Below are 23,920 nucleotides of genomic sequence, written 5' to 3' on the forward strand. Positions count from 1 at the left end.
ATTCGGATTTTAATAGATTATTATTTATTTATAATTGGGTTTGTGAAAAGACTTAACTTTGTTGAAAATTTATTTAAAAATGTGTTAAATATTTGTGTTGAAAATGTGAATGTTGAATGTTGAAAATTAGGTAAAATTAGGTGTTGAATATTGAAAATTAGTGTGTGATGATGTAGGTAATGATGTATTTTATTTTTGGATTATTTGTAAAAATTTTCTATAAATAGATCTCTCATTTGTGAAGAAAATCACAATTGAGTTGAGAGAAAAATATTATAAAGTGTGTAGTGTGATAATTTTGAGAGTTTGAGATTTTTACTTTTTACCGTAAATTTTTACTTTTTCACAACACGTTATCAGCACGAAGCTCTAAAAGTCCTCCATATTTTTCCAAGCTCCGAACAGAAGAAAAAGGTAACAAAAGTAATAATATTTATTTTACTGTTATTTATTTATTGTTTATATATGTAATATATAATATAATGTTATTGTTAGAAATAATAAAAATAATTTTTTCAAAAACTTGTTATAAATCCTGGGAGGATGTTAAGACGACATCCCACACTCCCGGTAAGGGATACGACAAGTATAAAAGCCTATAAGGTTTTTTAAACAAAATAACTTATGACACCTAATTATAATAATGTGATATGATATACATAATTATTTAAATATGACTAATATTATATACACCATATTATTACCATAAAATTATACAAATACATACATTTATTTTCTTATACACCAACGGTAATAAACGGTAACAAAACGGCTAGTTTTTGCTCTATAAATACAATCTCACAAATACATTCAATCACTCCAACTTTCTCTTCTTCTCTAAAAATTATTCTTCATCAAATTTTCGAAGAAAAAAAGAAGATGGCTTTCACGAGGTTATTTTTAATTATTTTGGTTATCATACTCACCAGTCTTGTATTTATCGGAGAATATCCTCCTCGTGTGTTTTCTTTATTTTTACGAATACTTGTACTTGTTGTTTATCCATTACTTTGTATTGCAATATTCATTAACTAATAAAATGCATCGTAATTTTTAGTACCACCATGGCAAACTTGGCAAAGCTCGAATTCATCGCTCTTGATATTACTGGGAAAAACTATATGCCATGGACTCTTGATGTAGAAATGCATCTTGAGTCATTGGGTCTAAGCGAGACCATTAAAGAAAATGGTATATCTTCATCACAAGAAAAAGCAAAAGCTATAATATTTTTACGACGACACCTTGATGAAGGTTTAAAATGTGAATATCTCATCGAAAAAGATCCCATGGCTCTGTGGAAAGGATTAAAAGAGAGATTTGAACATATAAGGGAAGTTATACTTCCGACCGCCCGTGATGAATGGAATATGTTAAGATTCCAAGACTTTAAAAAAGTCAGTGATTACAATTCAGCGATGTATAGAATAATCTCGCAGTTAAAATTTTGTGGACATGAGGTTACAGAATCGGAAATGCTTGAAAAAACATTTTCCACGTTTCACGCATCAAATATAACACTACAGCAACAATATAGAGTGCGTGGATTTGCGAGATATTCTGAACTCATCGCCTGTCTTCTTGTGGCGGAAAAGAACAACGAGCTATTAATGAGAAATCATCAGTCCCGACCCACTGGATCAACAGCATTTCCAGAAGTAAATGCTGTAAGTAAAAATGAATTTAAACCTGGAAACCAAAATCAAATTCAAAGACAAGGTTTTGGTCGAGGTCGAGGTCGAGGTCGAGGTCGTGGACGTGGACGTGGACGAGGAAGTGGTCGTGGTCGTGGACGCGGCCGTGGTTTTGAAAATAATCGAGATAGTTATTTCTATAACTCATCTCAAAATAACGTCCCAAACCATCCACAGAAAAGGCATCAAGAAAACATGAGTGTTAATGAAAATCACTCGAAAAGATTTGAAAGTTCTTGTTTCAGATGCGGTACTCCAGGACATTGGTCTCGTATTTGTCGAGCCCCTGAGCATCTTTGCAAACTTTATAAAGAATCGATAAAGGGGAAAGAAAAGGAGACCAACTTCACTGAGCGAAGTGACCGTTTGAGTGATTCAACTCATTTTGATGCTGCTGATTTTATGAATGATTTCTCTGGAAATGATCAATATGTTGGTGGGATAGAAATGAACAATATTGATGCTGCAGATTTTCTCAATGATTTCTCTGAAAATGAACAATATAGTGGTAGAATATAAATGTACAATAATTTATTTTTCATGTATTTATATGATAATGTTTTATTGTACAATTATGATATGTGTTATATTTAAATATGTATTGTCATTAATTTTTTTTCATTGCATATTTTTTGAAGTTCAAATATGGAAAATGCTATGAGCAAAGCTGAAGTTTGCATACCCGATAGTGGTACAACGCACACTATCCTCCGAGATAAAAGATATTTCTTGGAACTAAAACCAACAAAAACAACGGTGAATACAATATCAGGTCCTGTAGACTTGATTAAAGGATGTGGTAAAGCACAATTTTTGTTACCTAATGGTACAAAATTTTTGATCAATGATGCTTTATATTCACCACAATCGAAAAGAAATTTGTTGAGTTTTAATGATATATATTCCCATGGGTATGATACTCAAACAATGAATGAAGGGAATGAGAAATATATGTGTCTTACCACATATAAATCAGGAAAGAAATATGTGATTGAAAAACTACCAATGCTCCCTACTGGATTGCATTATACACATATACGTCCCATTGAATCAAACATGGTAATTGATAATTCTTCAATATTAACCAATTGGCATGATCGATTAGGACATCCTGGTTCAACAATGATGCGAAGAATTATAGAAAATACACATGGTCATCCATTGAAAGACCAGAAGATCTTTCAGAATAATAAGTTTCAATGTAAAGCATGTTCTCTTGGAAAACTTATTATAAGACCATCACCAGCCAAAATCCAAACTGAATCACCAATGTTTCTTGAACGTATTCAGGGTGATATTTGTGGACCAATCCATCCACCATGTGGACCATTCAGATACTTTATGGTATTGATTGATGCCTCCAGCAGATGGTCACATGTATGTTTATTGTCAACTCGAAATGTTGCATTTGCAAGATTACTTGCTCAAATAATAAAATTGAGGAATCAATTTCCCGATTATACAATCAAGAAAATTAGACTTGATAATGCTGGTGAATTTACTTCCCAGACTTTCAATGATTATTGTATGTCTATGGGAATCATTGTTGAGCATCCTGTTGCTCATGTACATACTCAAAATGGATTGGCTGAATCATTGATTAAACGTCTGCAAATGATTGCTAGACCAATGATTATGAAAACAAAGCTCCCTATTTCTATATGGGGACATGCAATTTTACATGCTGCTTCATTAATTCGCATCAGACCAAGTGCATATCATAAATACTCCCCATTGCAGCTTGCATTTGGTAAAGAACCAGACATTTCTCATCTGAGAATTTTTGGATGTATGGTGTATGTGCCTATTGCACCACCTCAACGAAAGAAAATGGGACCTCAAAGAAAGATTGGAATTTATATTGGTTATGATAGTCCATCGATCATTCGATATCTTGAACCACAGACAGGCGACGTGTTCACAGCACGTTTTGCTGATTGTCATTTTAATGAGGAAATCTTCCCAATGTTAGGGGGAGAACAGAAACATACCGAAAAAGAAATTACATGGTATGTATCATCATTGTTACATCTGGATCCAAGAACAAAACAATGTGAAAAAGATGTACAGCAAATTGTGCACTTGCAAAGAATAGCAAATCAAATACCAGATGCATTTGCAGACACAAAAGGGGTAACTAAATCATATATACATGCTGCAAATGCCCCTGCTCGAATTGAAATTCCGAAGAAACAAATTGAAGATAGTCATGATGTCATTAAACGCCTGAAGCGTGGAAGGCCAGTTGGTTCCAAGGATAAAAATCCTCGAAAAAGAAAATTCATAGAGAAACACAATGATCACAAAATAGAGAATGATGTTCCTGAAGAAACACATAATGATCACAAAATAGAGAATGATGTTCCTGAAGAAACACATGATGATGAAAATGTTTTGTCAGAACCACAAACTGACGAGAATCATGAAATCTCTATCAATTATATTAATACTGGAAAAATATGGAACCGAAAAGATATAGAAGAAATTGATGATATATTTTCTTATAATGTGGCAATCGACATCATAAATGATAATGAAGATCATGAACCAAAATCTTTTGGTGAATGTAAAAATCGGCAGGATTGGATAAAATGGAAAGATGCCATCCAGGTTGAATTGGATTCGCTAAATAAACGTAATGTTTTTGGACCTATAGTCCTTACACCTGAAGGTGTAAAACCTGTTGGATACAAATGGGTTTTTATTCGAAAGCGAAATGAGAAAAATGAAATAGTAAGATATAAAGCTCGACTTGTTGCACAAGGTTTTTCTCAAAGGCCTGGAATTGATTATGAAGAAACGTATTCTCCTGTGATGGATGCAATTACGTTTCGGTATTTGATTAGCTTGGCAGTATCTGAAAATTTAGAAATGCGTCTTATGGATGTTGTTACAGCCTACTTATATGGATCACTTGATAGTAATATATATATGAAAATCCCTGAAGGATTTAAGATGCCTGAAGCACAAAGTTCAAAACCCAGAGAATGTTATTCTGTGAAATTACTAAGATCATTATATGGGTTGAAGCAATCCGGCAGAATGTGGTATAATAGGCTAAGTGATCACTTGATGAAAAAGGGATATGTAAATAATTCAATATGCCCTTGTGTTTTCATTAAGAAAACAACATCCGGATGCGTAATTATTGCTGTATATGTTGATGATTTAAACATCATTGGAACAAATAAGGAAATTCAAGAAGTTGTGTCATACTTGAAAGAAGAATTTGAAATGAAGGATCTTGGAAAAACCAAGTATTGTCTGGGTTTACAAATTGAACAAAAAGAATGTGGAATATTTGTTCACCAGACAAATTATACAGAAAAGATCCTTAAACGTTTTAATATGGACAAATCAAATCCTTTAAGTACTCCAATGGTTGTTAGATCATTAAACATAGAAAAGGATCCATTCCGTCCATGTGAAGATGATGAAGATATTCTTGGTCCAGAAGTACCATATCTAAGTGCTATCGGTGCCCTTATGTATCTTACAAATTGTACAAGGCCTGATATATCTTTTGCCGTAAATTTATTGGCAAGATTTAGCACATATCCAACAAAGAGACATTGGAACGGAATTAAACATATATTCCGTTATCTACGAGGAACGACAGACTTGGGACTTTTGTATTCAAAAGATGCTAATCCAAGTATAATTGGTTATGCCGATGCTGGATACTTATCTGATCCACACAAAGCACGTTCTCAAACTGGATATGTATTTACTCGTGGAGGCACTGCAATTTCTTGGCGTTCACAGAAACAAACACTTGTAACAACTTCATCAAATCATGCCGAGATTATTGCACTACATGAAGCAAGCCGTGAATGTGTGTGGTTAAAATCAATGACTCAACATATCCAAATCTCATGCGGATTATCATTCGACGAGAAGCCTGTGATACTATATGAAGATAATGCTGCATGTGTTGCTCAAATGAAAGAAGGATACATAAAAAGCGACAGAACTAAACATATTCCTCCTAAGTTCTTCGCATTCACCAAGGAGCTTGAGAAGAATAAATGTATTGATGTTCGTCACATTCAATCAAGTGAAAACTCATCAGATCTCTTCACAAAGGCACTTCCTACGACAATATTCAGAAAGCACATATATAATATTGGGATGCGCAATCTACGAAATTTGTGAAGAATTGTTCGTGTCAACATGAGGGGGAGTTTACGTGACTGCACTCTTTTTCCCTTACTATGGTTTTTATCCCAATGCGTTTTTCCTAGTAAGGTTTTTAACGAGGCAGTATAAAAACACGTAATGTATACAATCATTATGATCATCATCACAAGGGGGAGTGTTGAAAAATTATTTAAAAATGTGTTAAATATTTGTGTTGAAAATGTGAATGTTGAATGTTGAAAATTAGGTAAAATTAGGTGTTGAATATTGAAAATTAGTGTGTGATGATGTAGTTAATGATGTATTTTATTTTTGGATTATTTGTAAAAATTTTCTATACATAGATCTCTCATTTGTGAAGAAAATCACAATTGAGTTGAGAGAAAAATATTATAAAGTGTGTAGTGTGATAATTTTAAGAGTTTGAGATTTTTACTTTTTACCGTAAATTTTTACTTTTTCACAACAAACTTCTTCCTAATACAAAATTTCACATTTTCCATACACATATTCTTTATTTAATGTCATGTAATAAATAAATAATAGGTTACAAATTATTTGCTTCGTTGACTTAATATTTCTTCATTACCATCAAATTATTTATGCCAACTTAAACCAATTAACCACGTATTCAATTGTCAGAATTAGGTAATGGGTTGTATAAAGAAGAATTAAGTAAGGTTGTGGTTGGAGAGATATATGAAATTTATAGATTTCGATTATAGTTTTATTGTTTATAATGAAACAATATATCAAATCTTAAATCAAGACATTTACCTACTTATACATTAATATGACAAAATAGAACGAATTTCAAATAAATTTAACTTCTGCTGAAAATTGTGGGGAAAAAATTTCATAACGTCAGGTGGCCAAGAAAATTAACCAACTTTGACAACATAATGTTTCTATATTTTCAGATAACGAAAATCAATATAATGGTAATATGTTTTACTAACACAATGCAAGTTTCTGAAAAATTGGATGTCCAATTGTTAGGTAAACTGGGTTTTGCTACCCAATTGTTAGGTAAACTGGATGATTTTCAATCGGATTGTTTTTATTTTTAGAATTTCACTTTATTCAATTTTAAATAAATATAACTAACTCTTCGTAATTTTTCTCTTTTACTTTCTATGAGCTAGGCATCCCATCTTCCTATTCTCTATCATTTTTCAAAGTCTATTTTTTTTAAAAATATTTTAGAACTTAGATAGTGCCTATTAAACTTCGAGAAAATACAAATACTAAAAATGGCAATGGGCTTAAATATAAAAACCTCTCTGTTTTTTCTTGGGAAAATTTGTAAAATAACATCGGTTAACTATTTAATACACATGAGGAAATCATTTTCTTAATTAAATAGTTGACCGTGGTTAAAAAACAAAATACCTATTTTTTCCCACAAAGAATAAAGGGCCAATGTTTGTTTTTACATTGTATCTTAAAAAGAACGAGAAAAGAATCTTGTGGGATGAATTTGTGAGGTAAAAAACGTATGATTGGATTTTCTTATTTGAGCAAAAAAATTTACCATACAACTCAAATTACTTGAGATTTTATTTGGTACCTATTGTTAAATTTATACTAAATTTGCTGTGTTAGTGATATTAAATTGAAGTTGTAATTATGCTGGCAGCTATGAAAAGAAAGAAGAAAATAAGTTTCGAAGAATGAGAGCCACAGGTTCATATTAGGTTGTTTGTTGCTGATTTTGAGCATAATTGATCATTCCCAACACATAAGCATGCATCTTATTACTGATAACAGTTTTGTAGATTCCATCTTTTATCCAAACATTCGTGAGACAAAGCCTGCATCAGACACATTTACAATATTAAGAAGTTATTTTCTTGGTCCTGGCCTCCCTAGTATCCTCCCTGTATAAACGCATTCAAGCGATTCAGTTCTTCCCGATGCTCGCTCACTACAGCACGGACCACGTCTCCTATGGACACCATGCCCATCATTCCCGTTTCATTGATCACCGGAATGTGCCTGATACGGTTATCTGCGAACCAAGAATTTCATTTGTAAATCAGAAGTTTTTTTACTTCAAGAACCGTTTGTGATCTAAATTTGCACTTTCTTGATTTTGTTATATGATAGCATGTGGGAAACAAGTTACCTGTCATGAGTTGCATTGCTTTCAGCACTTTGGTGTCTGGCGTTACCGTAATGAGTTTGTTCTGCGTGCAATCGACATATAACATGAGACTTGAGAAGTGTTTCTAATTTTTCAATGCTCGTTTCGACTTTCGAGTATACTATACCTCTTCAGTCATGATGTCCCCAACCTTTGTCGACTTGGATGACCGTCCTTGTACGATGATTTTCCTCAGATAGTCTGAATCCACAGTAGAAAAATTTATATAATAAAAAACAACTGTGCTAGATTCTGTTCTTTGAAGAAATCTAGTGATCATGTCAATGTAGAATTTCAAACCGAAAGAATCTGCCATACCATCCTTTAATTTGCCTTTTTCCATCTACTTTAGCGATAAATGGCATGCAAATAACAAAGAGTAGAACAGAGATTACAAGCTTTAATTATATTATGTCGAAGGTGAAGCTAAAGGAATCGATGTGAAAAGGTTATATATGTCGAGAAAACAATCTCAACCTCTTTGTTTGTTTTTTTTTTTTATCATGTATACAGTTGCATTGAAATACCATGGAATGGTTTATTAAATATCATCAATGAATTATATTCCTTACATAAAACAGTACAAAAGCATATGAAATTAGACGAATATATACAAGAAATTCAGAGGTCCTTCAAACCCAAGAATGGTCTCAGAAGTCATGTGCTTTGAGAGGTTAAACTTACATTTTTAAAAAAAAAAAAAATAGATATAAAATTCTTTTAATTATTTTTGGGGGATGGTCGAATCTCTGCTTGAATCGGAGACCTCCAAAATTTAAAAATCTTGAGAAATGCCTCATCCACCGAGGAAGCCTTAGCATTTTGTAGCATTAAAGAAATGAATACGTACCTCTTTCTGTGATGATCCCAGCAATTGACTTCTGTTTTCCTGGTTGAACAACCACCAAAGCTCCAACATTGTGCTGTGTCATCTGTAGTAGACTTGCGATATTCAGTCATTTTCATAATAAAGTCGACTGATAAAATGATGAAAAATTTATGAAGAAAAGCGAACTGATACAAGACTGAAAAATTATGATACTCTCACCGATTTAACAGCATCATACACAGTGTCATCTGTCGTGCACCAAAGCCAGGACCCATCAGCACTTTTTCCTTTTCCTTTCAGAATATCGGATATCGTGGTGCTTTCAAACCCATGCTCTTCCATTCGAGCAGCCGAGGCTGATTCGTGGCGTGTTAACATAAGAGGCCGCATGACAGGAGGCACTAAACGCACATGACGTAGAACAGCATTCTTGAGCACACTCCCATGAGAAAATATAGCTTGAATTCCTCCTTGCATTGTTCCTATAATAAAAGAATAGATCAGTACATCTCCAAACAAATTAAATTGCTATAATCTGGTTAACTGGGGGCCATGGCATATCACGCAAAACATATGCTAAGAATTCTGGTCTGGTTAGTCTACATATCAGAGTTATATCCTAAGCAGAAACGTTTTAAGAGAAGCCAACTAATCTTAAAAAGTTTCATATTATGACAGAAATGGATTCACGTTATACACGCCTATGGTATTCACCTCTAAGTGATGATGTCCTTAAATCCCACAATTCGTTAACAACAGTACATAACTTCGATGACATAAAAGAGGTTTAGCTAAATATCATAACCCCAATTTGACTAGATGAATCTTGAAAGTCATCTTAAACATCATTCCTGGCAAGTTTACCACAGGACTACTCTCATTCATATGCACATATCAGTAACAAATAGTTTCCAGTGAGTCTAGGCCTTTGTGTCCAAGACCAGTACTAAAGAGACCGGAGGAAGGTTCTCTGTTGGTGGTATGAAAGAAGATAAAAAGGCTATCCAAACGCTCAAGTACCTATATACTTTTGTTCACTCCTTTCTGGAGTCGAATCGGGAATTCTATACTCTTCGGGATAGTATCAAGAGCTTCCCACAAATTGTTCATAGAAAAAGAGAATTTTTCGAAAACCATTATCGCAAAAGCCGTTGAAACTGCAAGTCATCCTTAATCATCAACATTCTTTATTTAACATGTATCTTGAGTGTATATTTTTGGGGGCATATATAAAAACAACGTGATTAATTGATATCCGTATAAACTAGAAAAATCCAAAAACAAATACCACATTTATCAAACCATTTCGACGTCAAATTTCTCAGCCTATCCCGCCGCAGCTATATCTCAGCATAAAATTATGAATGCATTCACTCAAGATTAACAAAGAATCCCACAAAAGAAACACTGCTCTTTCAATTTTTTTTTAAAAAATAAACTGATTTTCAAGAATCGCCAAAACAAGCAATCCCTTCACAGATACACAAACACAGACAAAGAATATGGTAAAGATTTGTGCAAGGGATCGATACCTCACCCGTTGAAAGTGGAGTCACCTTAACTAGCTGAGTAAAGTTGCAGCAAAAGTCCCAAGGAATTAAGTGTAACCCTCCTTTTAGAATATTATTACGATTATTAATTTGAATAAATATGTAGCGAGAAGTTCAGTTGTCAGATACAGTTAGCAAAGCAGTTTTGAAGATACGTGGAGTATCAAAAATATATATTCTATTTTTTCAAAAATTAAATAGGAATTTTATATATAAATATTTTATAAAATTTGTACAAACATGTTTGCACCTATTGAAAATCTGACGAGCTCAAATATTTTGATGATATTTTATAAATCAGTTATCAAAATGACAAGCCGACAAAACGGTTAAAAAGAAAACTCAATTTGTTCCAAGTCGCATGTCATACCGATTAGACTAGTTTGGACATTATCTATATCAACTGGACGTTGTCGGTTGTTGTACACGTGTCATCCAGCTCGATTTTTTAGCGTCCAACTAGCATGGATAACTTTCGAACCAGTCTAACCGACATGAAATATGACTTGTATTAAAATGAATTATCTTCCTAAATATTTTGTCATCTGATCATTTTAATCATTGATCTTTAAGATATCATCAAAATACTTCAATTTTCTAAATTTCCAACCGATGAAAAAGATGTTTGTTCGACTTTTATAGAAAATTGAGATCTAGGTTTAGATAATGTGAATTTTCGATATTTTACTGTGATTATTGGTGAAAAAACCTCAAAAAGCATTTCCTCTCCCATGATTTGACCACGACCCTTTCAGCGGCCCATTTGTTTGCTTTTATAATATATTAGGAACACGAATCAGATTATTATACCACCAGCAACTAATTTTAAAAAAAATATATTTCGAAGACAACTACGTACTCAATTTTTAGAATAATTAAAAGTTAAGTGATTTTTTTAAGAGATGGTCAACCTTTTTTTTGAGACGATTCAATTTTATTTATACTAAAAATTAATATTTTCAGCACAAAAAATAATTTTTTTTTCATGAATTAGATCGAGTTGAAGATTTTTCTCACAAAATTTACTCTTGATATTGTCTTACAAGAGTTTTTGTACATTCATATTATACAAAAGCATAAATAATTTGTGATTTTGTTTCCAATATTTTAAAAGTGAACAATATTTGCTTTATAGATCTTTAACTAAAACATAACATAAAACCGATATGATACATAATATGAAAAGTAAATATAAGTGAGATGAGTCGACTTGATTCATATTTACAAGAAAAGATAATATTTTTGACATGAAAATAGTATTTTTTACATAAATTGGATCGAAACTTGGTCTCACAATCGATAAAATGTTTCACGTGAGTTTTGGTGTAATATAAATCTTACTAAACATAGTATAAAAAAAAGTTTAACAGATGTTATCTAATATTTTAAAAAATTAACAAGATAAAACCCGGACTTTTTAAATAATCTCAGTATATATATATATATGAGTGAGTCTCATGTGAGACCGTCTCACGGATCCTANTATATATATAATTCAAGTATAGAAAGTACAATGAAAGTAGGGTTTCACTTTTTTAGTAGATTATTATCATACACAGTGGAGGGGGGACAAGTTCGGATAAGGTGGATGCGTGGAGCCATTTTTTTGGTAAACTGTTGGTGGGTCCGGAGGTAAGGAGCGATATTTTCGGTGGTAGGTCCCGGAATTCATAGCTACTCACAAGTCCAACTATATCGATTTATTTTATTTTATATTATTAAAATTGAAGTACTTAATTTATGATATCATGATCTGTTTTAATACTAATATATATATTAATAAAATACTAAAATTTTGATATAAATTACTATAATTCAGTGTTTTTTTCTTTTTTTTTATATTAATTTTTTTAATTCATATATCACAATGACAGTGTAATCTCTGAATATTTTTTATCATTATATTTTAATTCAAATTTAAATATAAATCAAATGAATTATAAAAATCATTATACAAGCGCACAACGCATCAATGCACTAGGTATTTATTAAATATGTATAAATCAGAAGAGAGCATGACCAAAAAGTAGACTCGGAAACAAGAGCGATGCACTAAATTTAATCTTGGACGACGAAAATATAAGCGTAGGCGCCCAGAGAACTAATCAAACTCAAAAGGACGATAATGGAAAAGAAAGATTCAAGTAACGAAAACAAGGAATCAAGGATTCTCATTGCTGACCAAAACGCCAAAAAGCTTTAATTGATCCTACCACACAAGTAACTGAATTTTTTTAAAAAAATTATATCTTTATGCGTTTTAGCAGAGGTGATGAAATCTACGGTGCCCCAGGAAACAAATAACACCAAAATTCAACCTGTAAAAATCAACTACAAACTGATTCGAGTCGATAACTGTTGCTGCCGACGAATAATTTTACTCGAAAAAAGCATGAAAACGATTCCTTGATTCTCGTAGAAAGAATAGAATCATCTTGACCCAAATGACGCCCGCCACAACAATTGAAACCCAGAACCAATATGGTACCTATTCTATTCTCCAACAGTTAATCCGAATCCGAACTTGTAATCTTTCTTACGGTGATCTATCTGCAAGATATAATAGCAGAACATGTTGACAATTGATGAAGTGACAAAGGGTAAATGGAGACAGATTCAAGAAAATAGAAGGAAGAAGTTGTCGGGGCAATCCTCACCTCAGCCGAAAGAAGAAAATTAAGACCCATATTAAACCGCTCTTCCAGCAAAGCAGCCACAACACCGTTGGAATCGATCTTCCCTCTTAAACGACACTGCCAAAGATACGAGATGTGTTGGTAGGATACAGATGGAATTGTATTTTCTTTATCCAACGAATCTAAAGCTAGTAAACTGAAACATAATACTGTGTTATTGAAATTCAAAAGGCTAGATCGCATGAGTCCGGTCATGATTTCACCCTATTCTGATCTGACCAATCATTAAAGATGTAAACATGTTGAAGAAAATTCAAAACAAATCTACATTAAATTGATATTAAGGATTGAATTGGGCCGATTGCAGACACCAATCCTATGCACAAGACTGATTTTTCGGCAATACAAGCAGTTCGAGTGTTTCTAGTCTAATATAAATTAATACGACAGATATGATGCAGATGTTCTCAGCTGATAGTATGAATGATAATTCTCAGACAAGGTGATGGTTGCAGAGGACCTTGGCTTAAGCGAAGTGTAAGACAATCTGAAATCATACACCAATATAAAAAGCAATATGCTCAAACACAATTTTTTTTTTTTTTTAAAAAAAATCTATTTCACACAGTAAATATAACAGTACAGTCATTGAAGTAGCATTGAGTAAACAGTACTCATCTCTGTTGAATCTACAAATTTCTTCCTCAAAATAAAATATATTCATTTTGATCTGCACTTGACTAATCTAACTCCTTGGGTTAGCCACCAAAATTATTATCTAAAGGCTTAACATCAAAATAAGAGTGTCATCATAAGGTCTAGAGTTCACAAGTAATTCAATGTCAGAAGTAACTAAGATTGTAGAAAATGCAATATTTGCTGCCTTTGTTCAAGAAAACCTGCTTCTGATTTATGTTACATATCCAGCCACCATAGTTTCTACACAAGTCCAACAAAACGTTCACATTAACAGCAGAATTCATTTGATTTTACTTACTCATATTGTCTCATAACAAATTGCTCCTTGAAATTGATACAGAATTATGAAAGTAATCGAGCACTCTCATCAATAAAATAATTTAGTTAGAAAAGCAATGCATGGTTATGGTAGTAAACCAGTAAACCGAAAGTTGCGATTGTATTTTACACGTAAAAATCAGATGCTGAGAGAATAGGAATATGTTCTAAAATCTCTACTACTCTCTCAATACGACAGGTATAGGGAGATATTCAGCATAAAAAAATGTACAGATGTTTCCACAACGCATAGGCCACAAGGTTGCAAAACCTTCAGGTGAGAGAAGAGAATGAAAGGAAACAAAAGCTACTGCACAAAAAGGTATCAATTGTATATCATAATGCCTACAAGAATGAAAGCTGGAATTCATCTTTAATTTACTATGTAACACAAAAGAAATCATATTGACCATAGAAAATTAATCTACCATTAAGAATATGTGAGTGATCTCAAAAATACTAATCATCAACCAAATGGCCGAAACACCAGAAAATTTCCAGCTGTCTTTTCATATGAACTTAACAAGATTATCTATTGGATAAAGTATGCCTATACAACGTGGACATAACAGAGCCTCTCTTACAAGAACAGATGCCATCACCTTAGATAAGTTAAGATTATTATATCCACATACACCCAAAAAAAAGGAACTGAGCTCAGGAAACTAGCACCAGACTGCAGAGTATTGAGTCACGAAACTTAAATTAGTAGAACGAGAATAACCTGCCGAAGGATATAATCATAACCAAAGCTCGCCGTGGCATCCCTGGACATGTAGTTGTACATGAAATCCGATGCAAGAGAAACCTAAAAGCAAAAGACCAACAATGATCTGCCAGTAGCAAGAGACAAGCACAAAAAAGTTTGACGTAAAAGCTTATGCTATGGACTATACGCTAATGTTACCTTCTCAGATACTTTGTGCACATAGCCTAGAGCAACCATTCCAGTGCTAGCAACTTGTCCAGTTGCAACCTGCATGAGATATAAGTTAATTATGCGCCCTGCCCAAGCATCAATAACAGAGAAAAACAGCAAGTAAAATTTTCCGAGTTAGGTTCTATTCAACATAGTCATTTTCAACAAGATAACTGTGACGTCATATAACAAACAACTTGGTAGTTCTTATCATAGTTGTCAAGGGTGATGGAGCCTGAAGTGCAAGGCAATGCACGCGCCTTACCAAAGCAAGGCGCACATTTTTAAATTTTTAAAAAAATATATTTATCTTAGAATAATTATATTAATATTAAAATATGAAATAATTAAGTCACATTGTCACACAAAACAAAAAATAATTAATAAATTCATAGTAATTAATAACATGATTAAAATTCTTCAATCATCCAAATTAAATTCATCTTTTTCCAATGAATCATCAGAGTCCCCAGAACTTTCGGACTTATATTCTTCTTGAATATCATCATTTTCTTGATCAACATCAATTTCTTTTTCCTATGCATCCAAAAGATGTGAAATCGGTCTTTTTCTGGTTGTTTTGGATGTAGATGTCATCATCTTGTTCTTTAGTTCAGAGCACTCTTCTTCTTATTCCGATATTGGGGCGTTGGATTGCTAGGGTTTGGGTCTGGGTCTAGGTCTCAAACAAGTAATTAAAAAAAATTTGCTCTGGCGAGCTTGAGCTTCTAAGGATTGCCTAGTGAATCGCTGCTCCTAGGATGACCTCAGGCGCAGGGTCCTCGCTTGGTGGTGTTTCTCGCCTTTGACAACTATGTTTCTTATCAGATGAAATACAGATTAGCAGTCCTAAGCATCTGTAATTATGTCTAGCAGTTCCAGTTGGCTGAAATTCTTTGATTATCATCTGCTTGTTTCTCCACCAATTCAACTGGTGTTTTTCATTTTAATTCACAGGGTCAGAGGCCTGTTATCCTGTTATTCTTGTTACTTGGAAGAATATCTAGTCAAGTGAATCGAATTAAGCAAGTTTGGTAAATGAATTTTATGATTTAAAATTCATTCAATTTCGATTTAAAATCAACAAAATAATGCTACTTCATCCATGAACGTTACTAAGCTATTACACACACAGTATAGAGAAGCATTGCTCAATTATAGACAAGATATGAGAATATAGTTTCATGTGCAAGGCCACCTCTCTTCACATAGACACAAGTTTACTTATACGTAGGCAAAATGTAATGTTCTAAGATTCGAGTTTTAGTGTCCCTTCAACTCTGTTGAAAGCCTTTAAATCTACCAAATGGCATTTATGCCAGCATACAATCCCAGGCAATAAATATAAACCAAGCTTCAATGAAACTAATTGTGAAACTACACGAAAAAATGTTGGTAATGAAACTGAAATGAAAAGTCCCGAACCAAAGCATGTATCTGAAGAAAGAGTGAAAGATCCAGTAAATAGTACCATCTTGTCGGTGTTGTAACGTGCAGCATAGCCAATGCCAGATTTTCGATGCTGACCAGCCCAGAATACTTCGCCACCCAATGATAAATGAGGAGTCACACTCTGCAAACATAATCATTGACTAAAATTCATTCCTCTATAAATGCACAACATCTTTGATATTTTTTATTCTTGAATTAATCATTGTGATCACATAAAAGAGTTGAGAGATACATCTGAGAGGACATGAACTTTCATCCTTTTTCTATAACATCCAATTTGATGCCTAATCTCGGTATGAAGAGATTACAGAGACATTAATTGAAGCTATATAGGTTGCCATCAAATTATAAAAAACTAGACGGAATTTCTTTGAAATCATTGTCAGTTGTGCCAAAAGCACAACTGATTATTTGATGTTCTCCCATACAAGATATCAAGCCTTATATTTCTTTAAATATCCAATTATTTCTTTCTTTCCATAGTTGCTTTTTAAAGTGCTAATATCACTATTTTATTTGTGATTCTCTCACTCGCAACATATATTTCACAAAACTCTTATTTTCTCCATCAACAAATGAGTTTTCCAAGTTGCATCAACAATGACATATATATACTAGTGTCCTTTGGCACACAATCTGAACATGTATGTTAACTTTTATATAGAATATAATTTTAAGTGTGTTAAATCTTTATATAAAGTGTAATTACATTGCCATAATTTCTTAAAATATTAATTTGAGTTTTCATTTTATTTTTGGGTAGATAAATTTATATTTAACCATTATTAAAAAAGCATATAATAGGAAACCCACATTTGGTGATCGTGAACACCACTCGTTCATTATGTATAGCATAGAATCAAATCATTCACCTGGATATAGCTTGCACCAAATAAGGCACCATTTCCTACTTGAAATTGAGTCCTATAGTCAGATCCCTGCACATTATTCGGCATACTATTGGCATCAACTTTTAAATTCAATTAAACACTGGCATTTATTGTACTCTTGGCCAGTGACGAGTATGGAGCTGGACAAACCAAAATTTAAATTAAAACAACACACAACCACCGCCATCCAAAAAAAGGTGCTCAGATGATCGATATGCCTATTTACCTTATAATCAAAATTGAACATGCCGTGCGACATATGCGGCTCATTCGTAAGCTACACAGAGAAAGATCGAGTATTACTTGACTTCATGATATGAACAGATGAAGGAGAAAACAGCAAGTCTGCATACTTGAGCATTTCCCTTAAGTGTAAGGTTCTCAGACAAATCACACTTCAATCTTGCATTCAGTCTACCATCAGTAATCACCCTCCCAAAGAGCATCAACTGAGAAAAACCAAGTAACCTTCTCATGGTCATATCAGGTAATCTCGCTATAAATTTAAAATGTAGAATAAATCAGTAATGCACCTTTGGGTCTATAAAGTTGGCACCAAATTCATAATGAGCGGTGGGGATTTTAATAGTTTCCGATGACTGAGAAGGAATTTCTGTAGGTCCCATCATCACACTGATGGCAATTACAAACCAATTAGTATTTCATAACACAAAAACAAAAAACAGAAATTCCGTACAGCATAAACAACTAAGCCACCTATGACTCAGAGAAAATTTCTGGTTTAGTCCTTTAGTAAAATCAAAACGCATTCCCTCAAAAAGCTCTGGCTTCAAGGACACTGCCAATAACAATAAACAAGCTCAGCATTTTTAAAAACATAATCTTTTTTCACTATTAGATCCGCCATCCAAAACACAAAAAATACGGATGAGTATGACAGTAAAAAACTGACTAAAAGCTTCGCGATGGATTTCCTCATATGGAATGGGGCAAGGCAAATCTAAGTAATCTACTTTCTTCTGCTCCATGGAGGTTGGATTCGACGGCGGCGGGGGAGCTGCGGCAGTCGGCGGATTAATTACAGTCGCCATAATCTAAAATATTTTCCTGAATAATGTATGAGAAGAAGATTGATGATTAGCTGATTTCTTCTCTTCTGCTTCTGCCGAGACACCTCTCCTCTCCTCTCCTCTCTGTTAAAACCCTAAACCCATACCCAATCAGGCTTTGGTCCACTTTACATAATTTTTATTTTATTTTTAAAAAATCAGTAATATTAAAATGTAATATTTTCCATTTTATGCTCATCTTCTTTTCTTTTCTTTATATTATTGTAATTAAACGAAAAAAAATCTAACTATAAAAATTTAATTTATTTTATTAAATCAAGATTTGAGTACATTATGGCTCAAGAAATAGATAATGATAATTTAATACATAAAAATACATAAAACAATTTAATAAAGTAATTATGTGATCTTCATAGATTTGATTTTATAATCTCAATTTTTAGTAACAAATACGTACATTGCANTATATCAAAGTTCATATCTTCATAAATTAAAACCTAATGGTTGTTATTTTGAAAAAAGAATCGGTTCTTATCCATTTGAAACTTCTGTCTTGAGGAGTTCTTCCATCATGTAACCTAACAAATTCACTTCTGGCCGAATTTTTTTAGCACAATTTCTAAAAATCTTACACATGGATGGATTTATAAATCTGATATAAATCCCAACTTTGTTGATTTGAATCGATATATATTTTTTGTTTCAACAAAAAATATGAAAAATTATATTTGTGAGATTTTAGATGCACCAAAAATGACTAACAGCATACTGTGAGAATGAGTTTTAAATTATCAAAATTGAAATGTGGCCAAAAGTGAAATTCCATCCCTTCATGTATTCGCCTCAATGTCGTAAACCTTCGCTTTTGATTTTGGATCCGTAACCAGGAAAGTTTTAAAAGAGGGAAAAAAAGATGGATAAATGTTTAACAGAGAAAGATCAAAGCAAATATTTTGTAGCTTACTTGACAGATTCTTGAGAATAAAACCTCCATTAATAATACATAAGCACGTGATATGGATAGGTATGTTCGAGATTTGTGCAGATAACTTACATCAGAACATGCAAAGAAGGTTAACAAGCAGAGAGACAAATTCTATGGCTCAAAGGCTCCTGAATCCAGCAAAAACAACCATAACAAATCTTCAGTGGTTTTAGTGTTTGTCATGGACCAGAATTTGCATTGTTCATTGCCTGTTGGAGTTCGCTTAAGAAATCCCTCCGCAAACCACTCGAAACTGTTGGCTGCATTATATGAAACAATTAAACAATAATCAATACCACATGACAAAGGGGATGGAGTTTTTTATCTTCGGGTTGGAGTTGAAGTATGAAGGGTAGTGATAATGAGCGATTCCAAAAACATGTTCCATCATACCAGTTGAGGAAGAAATGCTCGGCCCCAGGCCGATGCATTCTTTTTTGTGTACAAAACTGGCCTTTCTAGTACACATGAAAAAATTTAAATACATTAAAATGGCAGTAGGACAAAAATGAAAGATTTCAGAAGATAAGTTAACAGATAATGATAACAACTAAATTTCTTCATGACAAGCAAATCTCCGACCTTGACAATCATAATATCTATTAAATGGTTGAAGCAGGCTGAAAGTGATAATACCAGGATGTTGAGCTGATATTTTAATGGTGAAACTTTAAAGATCTGTTACAGCCTCACAGGATGGTACAAGCTGAAATCTCAAAAACGATATGTGGGTCTTAGTAATTAGATGAAGCCCCATTAATAACAAAACAGTTGACCAATTCCTAATGATGTATATTTTGAAACTCTGAATGCAGTAACCACAAGGAAAAATAGAAAGTACCATCGATAATCTTCAAATGGATAGAATCACGTTTATCAATTATTCCACTAGTAAACCCTTGCACACAATGCATGCACATAATTAAATTTTAACATAAAATATTAATCTTATATATAATAAATTTTTGTGTGAAATATAAAGAGGTTAAAATACTTTTTTATTTAAAATTAATATTTGAAGTTCTCTTATATTGTATTTTGTTTTATTTTTTAAAATAATAGTATTGCGGGGAAGGGTATTTTGGGGAAAAAATTCGGTATGTCACGAGAAACAAGAGGGAGTTACTATTGGGGGTTCAAGCTTTATATGTAGCATAGTAAAATAAAAGAATGATAACTCTTAAATTGAAGTACAACTATTGCCAAAAGAAAAGGAAAAAATATAACTTACTGCCCAATTTTAGCTCTCAAAACCATACTTTGACTGTATTCTGTATTCTAAAGAAAATACAAAATTAACCCACAACTTCCCAAGATAAAAATAAAGCTTTTTTTTATGCACAAGCAAGCTAACACTTGACCTTTCACACCCAAACTCTAATTTTTTCCCGCAGCTTTGGTGGTTACTGGATGGAAGACATCACGAGGAAAATATCCTAGTTATTACAAGTAACACGCACTACCATTGACAAAAACTTCAACTTAAGCCTAAGGTAAAAATGCGAATTCCAATTCACAAAACAGTGACCAATTATTTGACATTTACTGAAATTTCCAAGACTTTCAAACACAAAATTCTTGAAAGAATCTGAAATGATTAGGAGGCTTCCCAAAAAGACTAATTCACTAAATTTCTGACTCTACATAGCAAATTGTTATCATGCCGTATTTCCTGGATTTCCTGAATCAGAAACATATTATTACCATACCGTATTTCCTGAACACATACTTCAAACATCAAATCAACAAATCAACAGAAAAGGAAATTGCTTGAATTTCAATTTTGGTTGAAAAGTGAAAATGTATGCTAGATTGTAAAATTAGCCATGACGTATTTTCCTGTGAGAAGAATTCATACGCAAGCATAAACATTTAATATTCAGCAGTTCTTGAACTCACCGACTGAATCTTCACCCAAATTGTTGTATGCACTCAAAACAGCTGTCCAACCTGCACCAAGAGTTAGAGTTGAATTAGTGAAATGGTCAAACCTCGTACCCTTTCAGACACTTAAGAATGCAGCACCAAAATCAGCTCCAGAAGTAACTAAAAACAAAGGCAGTAGCGGTAACTCACAAGTTGCATATGCCTGATTTTATTTCCAATCAACAACAGGTAGATCCACGCATGCAAGAACGTGGAAAATTCCTGAACACTTCGCTTTGTGGTAATAGAATTCAACATTAATTGTACAGACAATAACACCTCTATTTAATGAGGTTTCAAACATAATGCTTACCAAACTCTATTTTATGGTTTCAGAATCACGGGGGGATCAGGTCAATTGACCTAGAATGAGCACTGGTGCATATCACTATGCATGTGATATGAGATCCATGACAGATTATACGGAGAAGGGTTTTTTATATGGGAAAGTCTCCAACAATCAAGTAAACCAAGGCTTATTTCCATGAATAGATGATGACACTGCAGTTATTCCATATCTCTACTTTGGCTTCTAAAACAAAGGCTTAAAATGATAAAAAGATAGAACCTAAATCAAGTATTAAAGCCATCAACCTGGCCTTACTTTGAGGGTCAAGAGAAGACAGAGCTCAAGTTGGGTTATCACTCGATTATTTGAATGATAGCAGGAAATATTCCAAACATATGTAATTCCAGAAAACAATAATTGAATGAAACATACGATTGTTCAAAAGCTGAAAAGCCTCACTGTCTGAGCATCCATGCAAAGGAATTAGTCTCGAGCAATGAATTTCACCAGGACGTTTGTTGACACCAGCATATCCATGATCGACCATAGAATTAGCTTTCGTACAACTAATGTGGTTTCTCTCTCCATCATTAGCATATGTACTTGCCGGTTCTAGTCGATCAGTAGAATCACATCATCAGAAGTTTCATGAACGAAGACAACTGTAAAAGAATTTATCTACACAATTCTAGTTTGATACCTTGAATCGGATGAACTATCCTCAAAGTTAGATAAATTACATTGTATTCTAATGCCATGTGATCCAATCAGTATCTCATTTCAGAGTTATAAATTTAATGTTTTTTTAAACCCACCCACCCAACCCCAGCACTAATGGACATGGAAAACCAAAGCTATATCAATCTTATTCAACCCATCAGCAAAGCTGGTGCTGTCGATGGAAATTAAATAGTGTCTGTTCTTCCATAATTCAGTCGACTTAAAAAAAATGAGTTGCCGTTAGAATCCTCCCACCAATTGCAGTAGTACCGAATAATAAGCTGGTTTACAAAATATTTGTTAAGGCTCAAAAGATCAAGCTCTACTTGGAAGAACTCGAAAACTATGCCACTTCTTCTTCTTTTTTTGCATTGATGGATTCCATTAAGGCAGCTTTCAGAACTTGAATTAAAAGAGGAAGGATGATCAATAAATAAATGACCAAAATAAGAAATTTCCAAACATATGAAAATTACACGCATCGGATTAAGATAGAGTTGTACTTGAGCAATACTATCAAGTATGATTATCAAAACAAAAATTCAAAATATGCGTCAAACTACCATAAAGCTGAATAAGAAGCATGTGATTGCTTGAGACACGAATGAAGATAGCGAATCCGTAAAAGACCACAAATTAAACGTAATCTACACTTCCAGCAAACTACCTCCTACGGACTTGCGTCTGCCAAGCAACCGATTCCTGCATGAGATCAATCCATCAAATTATCCCCAACTTACAAAAAAACCGCAAATATGAAAGAGCGAAGATAAACGCAGATAGGAGAGGTACAAGCATCCAACTAGTTCTTCGTACCGTTGATTTGGTGGGGCGTAGCGCTTAACGGTGGCCATATTGACGGCGGCTGCCGAAGAATCAACGCTCGGGTTTTCCAGCATTCTTCGTCCAATCCTTTAAATTTACCGCCACCGCCAACAGCGCCGCCTCCGGGAGTTGAAGTCGTGGAGAAAAGAAATAGGAGAGGAAGAGGGAATTTTCGATCTATTAATTTGATCCCAACCTGGCGCTTTTTAGGATCGTCAGATGTACGGAATCCCCCGGCCCCATCATTAATTCATATTGGTTTTTATTGAGACAATGAAGGCTATTTATTTATGACATGAGTAGGTCTCTTTGACACGGTTTAACGAATCTTTATCTGTGAGATCGGTTAATCACATCGACATTCATAATAAAAATTAACACTCTTAGCATAAAAAGTACTAGTTTTTCATGGATGACACAAATAAGAAATCCGTCTCACAAAATACGATCCGTGAGATCGTCTCCACACAAGTTTTTGACTCATGACAAACTTGTACAAAAATTTCGTGAAACCTTGAAATTTCAAAGATATTATGAATTGTTTTTTAAAAATAATATTTTTAAATACTTTGTTTCATGGAACAACGCAAGGTTAACATATAACCAAAATTATATACATTATTTTATTCATGTATTGATTTATCATCTTTATATCATTATCGATCATCTCACAATTCTATCGGGTTTATTGTGTGAAGGTTTCTTTTTCTTGAATTTTTCATGTGATTTGGAAGTCAAGAAACCTTTGCCTCTAATGCATGAGTTTGTTAACGTTAATGGTGTTTTTTTTTTTACCGAATTGGCAATGCCAAAAAATTCAGATTTACCGTGCATTATTAAGAAGCTTAACAGAATTGAGCCAACAAGAAAG

At 33.4% G+C, this 23,920-nt stretch overlaps 3 protein-coding genes across 10 annotated transcripts; all 3 read right to left on the minus strand.

Annotated features, from left to right (window-relative positions):
- Window positions 1-7,558: 7,558 nt before the first annotated feature.
- LOC140973033 (CBS domain-containing protein CBSX3, mitochondrial-like) lies at window positions 7,559-10,499 on the minus strand. 2 transcript variants are annotated; one of them, XM_073435564.1, is made up of 6 exons: window positions 10,347-10,499; window positions 9,029-9,291; window positions 8,831-8,912; window positions 8,108-8,181; window positions 7,963-8,023; window positions 7,559-7,845 (listed from the first exon to the last, which is right to left on the minus strand). In XM_073435564.1, the coding sequence occupies exons 2-6, from the start codon at window positions 9,284-9,286 to the stop codon at window positions 7,703-7,705; spliced, it is 618 nt and encodes a 205-aa protein (XP_073291665.1). In that variant the 5' UTR covers window positions 9,287-9,291; window positions 10,347-10,499; the 3' UTR covers window positions 7,559-7,702. The 2 variants fall into 2 exon arrangements, with proteins under 2 accessions (XP_073291665.1, XP_073291664.1); XM_073435563.1 differs by having other exon boundaries at window positions 10,342-10,499.
- A 1,915-nt stretch (window positions 10,500-12,414) lies between these two features.
- Window positions 12,415-18,460, minus strand: LOC140973034 (mitochondrial import receptor subunit TOM40-1-like). 2 transcript variants are annotated; one of them, XR_012174565.1, is made up of 12 exons: window positions 18,187-18,460; window positions 17,991-18,072; window positions 17,807-17,906; window positions 17,627-17,722; window positions 17,500-17,550; window positions 17,256-17,321; window positions 16,403-16,504; window positions 14,920-14,988; window positions 14,737-14,820; window positions 13,017-13,112; window positions 12,796-12,909; window positions 12,415-12,678 (listed from the first exon to the last, which is right to left on the minus strand). XR_012174565.1 is itself a non-coding variant. In XM_073435565.1 (11 exons), the coding sequence occupies exons 1-11, from the start codon at window positions 18,323-18,325 to the stop codon at window positions 12,853-12,855; spliced, it is 942 nt and encodes a 313-aa protein (XP_073291666.1). In that variant the 5' UTR covers window positions 18,326-18,460; the 3' UTR covers window positions 12,415-12,852. The 2 variants fall into 2 exon arrangements, 1 of the variants encoding a protein (XP_073291666.1); XM_073435565.1 differs by having other exon boundaries at window positions 12,415-12,909.
- An 837-nt stretch (window positions 18,461-19,297) lies between these two features.
- Window positions 19,298-23,298, minus strand: LOC140973036 (uncharacterized). Of its 6 annotated transcripts, XM_073435567.1 has the most exons (6): window positions 23,041-23,297; window positions 22,892-22,926; window positions 21,937-22,125; window positions 21,189-21,239; window positions 19,683-19,747; window positions 19,298-19,549 (listed from the first exon to the last, which is right to left on the minus strand). In XM_073435567.1, exons 1-6 carry the CDS (start codon window positions 23,121-23,123, stop codon window positions 19,469-19,471), a joined length of 504 nt encoding a protein of 167 aa, XP_073291668.1. In that variant the 5' UTR covers window positions 23,124-23,297; the 3' UTR covers window positions 19,298-19,468. The 6 variants fall into 6 exon arrangements, with proteins under 6 accessions (XP_073291668.1, XP_073291672.1, XP_073291670.1 ...); XM_073435571.1 differs by lacking the exon at window positions 21,937-22,125 and having other exon boundaries at window positions 23,041-23,298; XM_073435569.1 differs by lacking the exon at window positions 21,189-21,239 and having other exon boundaries at window positions 23,041-23,298.
- Window positions 23,299-23,920: the final 622 nt, after the last annotated feature.

This window comes from Primulina huaijiensis, chromosome 3 (genome assembly GCF_012295235.1).
Source record: "Primulina huaijiensis isolate GDHJ02 chromosome 3, ASM1229523v2, whole genome shotgun sequence".
NCBI classification, from domain to species: Eukaryota; Viridiplantae; Streptophyta; class Magnoliopsida; order Lamiales; family Gesneriaceae; genus Primulina; species Primulina huaijiensis.